At 36.9% G+C, this 2324-nt stretch overlaps 1 protein-coding gene across 1 annotated transcript in view; it reads right to left on the bottom strand.

The window, feature by feature from the left end:
- The window catches only part of LOC107709930 (N-acetyl-beta-glucosaminyl-glycoprotein 4-beta-N-acetylgalactosaminyltransferase 1-like), a 188446-nt gene that overhangs the window by 130611 nt on the left and 55511 nt on the right, over positions 1-2324 (bottom strand). Inside the window, exon 2 of the mRNA XM_016514600.1 lies at positions 62-174. Within this exon, the coding sequence (XP_016370086.1) occupies positions 62-174 (113 nt within the window). The remainder of the gene's footprint in view (positions 1-61; positions 175-2324) is intronic.

The raw sequence follows: 2324 nt of genomic DNA, 5'->3' as shown, positions 1-2324 counted from the left end.
TTTTTAAGCCCTGTATTTAAAAAAAAAAAATCATAATTTCAAAACAAACAAACAATCTTACTGCATTTTCCTCCTCCTGGCTGTTGCTGGCATCTTCGCTTTTACGGTACTTGTCTGATGAACGCGAGTCTCTCTTACGGCTGGTATCAGTTCCCTCCATTGGCCTCTCACCATCTGCAAATGAGACAATGACCGCACACATTCACTTTATATTTCATAAGCAGTATTATTGCTTCTATATCATTACCATTTATATTGCATACAGCACACTGAATCTATGAGCATCCATTATACTACTCTTCTGAGCAGTTTAAATCATTCTCAGAGAGAGAGAGAGCAAGAGAACACATGGAAATGGCTACAGCTGGGGTGCAAAATTAACACTTGCCAAGTGCCAAATGCAAATAAAATTGCCTTTGGCAAGAAAATTAATAAATAAATACCTCTCGTACACCTGGATGCCAGCAGCTGTGTAGGCAAGTATTATGAAAAATGCCTGAAGAAGGTCTTTGACCAAAATGTTGTTTATCAAAAAATATTTGCATGCTACAACACTAGGATTGCTTATTATATTCTTTTCACTACCGTCCAGTTAGCTGATTGACTATAAACACAAGGTTTGGTCCACATCACAGCTTATTCAAGCAAAGATCTACACACTTAGACAGGAAGAGACTGTCTGACTGACATATAAAGCAATCAAGCAGCTTCTTCACTGTTTTGACATGCTAAAACCAGTTAGCCAATAACTTTTAAAGGGGTCATATGATGCGATTTCAAGTTTTCCTTAAATATTTGGGTGGTTTAATATTATAATACAATGTCATTAATCAATTTATTAAGATAACCCATGCTATGAATGACTAAAACAGCCTATAGACAATGAGCAATAATAATTCACCACACTGCATAGGATGATGCGATTAAACATACAAGCGCACAGCTTCACCTAAATATTTATTATTATTTGTTTAGTTATATCATTTATAATTTGAATAAGAGAACAACACCATTAAACTTTGGGTAATCAAAAAAATGGTTTTATTCATTACATCATATAGATCTGATTTTTTTTTTCTTCAGGAAACGGCCAGACTAGAATAGCAACACAGTAGCGAACAATAAACGATATGGCAAAAAATTAAATAATTAAACCAAAGTTTGACCAATTAGAGTAACGTTAGGCTAAAACATGTAAATACGATATCTGGATCACTGTCAGATGAGCCGTCAGATGCTAAGCCGACCCAGGATGCATAACTTACCATCAGACTCTCCATCACTCATGGCATTTAGTGTTTCTAATACCTACCTTCCATAAATCGCCTTTTTTTTTGTCATTTTGACTTTATGAAACTCAATATCGCTAAATCAGTGAGTGAAAGACGTTGCCTAGAAATGTACAATGTTAAAATATAAGCGGCAAGAAAATGCATGCATTATATAGCGGGTAAATTTTACCCGCTGGCGCTTATAGGTATAAATGCCCCGTTTTTTGATCTGGTTTTATCTAAATCATTTTTAACAACATTGGATTGTAAATTACATAATTTTAGTAAAAGTCAATGACTGGGAGACTTGAATGTTTTATTTTAAATCTGTTATGTACATTTGAAAAACAGTCACGGGTAAAATTTACCCCGTGGCGGTTCTAGTGTTAAAGGAAATGCAACTTAAGACAGTTGAGTGTTGTGAATTAATCAAAGAAAAAGGATAAAAGTACTTTACTAATAAAAAGTCCAGCAAGTTATACCTCAGAAAATGTGGTTTTCAATGTTTTAGCAAGAAGTGCCCTTGTGTCACTGAAGACGGGCCAAAAAAAAACAAAAAAAAACTAGCAAATGAATAATGCAATGAGCGACACAGTTGTGTGATCTTTGGTTAATTTACATTTCAAATGTAAACTTTTTTGTGTGTGTGTGTGTATGTATAACCATATTGCACATTCAAATTTCCCAGTTCTCGCGCCAGGCAAAAATCTTAAAACTCTGTTACCATGCCGCTCACATACTCAGGTCTGGAATGCCACAAACAAGTTACAGTAAGTGCTACAAACAGTAAAGCATGTGGCGACTAGGGATGTGCGTGTCTAGTCGACTAGTCGACTAAATATCACGTCATTCACTACAACCAGCCGGCGCTGCGATCCCGTCCGCGCCGTCTGTTCCTCTAACGAACACCCCGCACCACCACCGAAGTGGGTGTTCGTTAGAGGAACAGACGGCGCACTTTCTGAAACTCTATCGGCTTGCTTTTCGTTATCTCTGCTTGCCTGCGACTTCAGTTCCTGCCGAGCGCGTTTTTTCAAGTGCAGGAATTGTTAA

Source organism: Sinocyclocheilus rhinocerous, unplaced genomic scaffold, assembly GCF_001515625.1.
Source record: "Sinocyclocheilus rhinocerous isolate Xijiao unplaced genomic scaffold, SAMN03320098_v1.1 scaffold2792, whole genome shotgun sequence".
Taxonomy (NCBI): Eukaryota; Metazoa; Chordata; class Actinopteri; order Cypriniformes; family Cyprinidae; genus Sinocyclocheilus; species Sinocyclocheilus rhinocerous.
The sequence above is the reverse complement of the archived record's forward strand: the minus strand, read 5'-3'. Positions and strand labels throughout refer to the sequence as shown.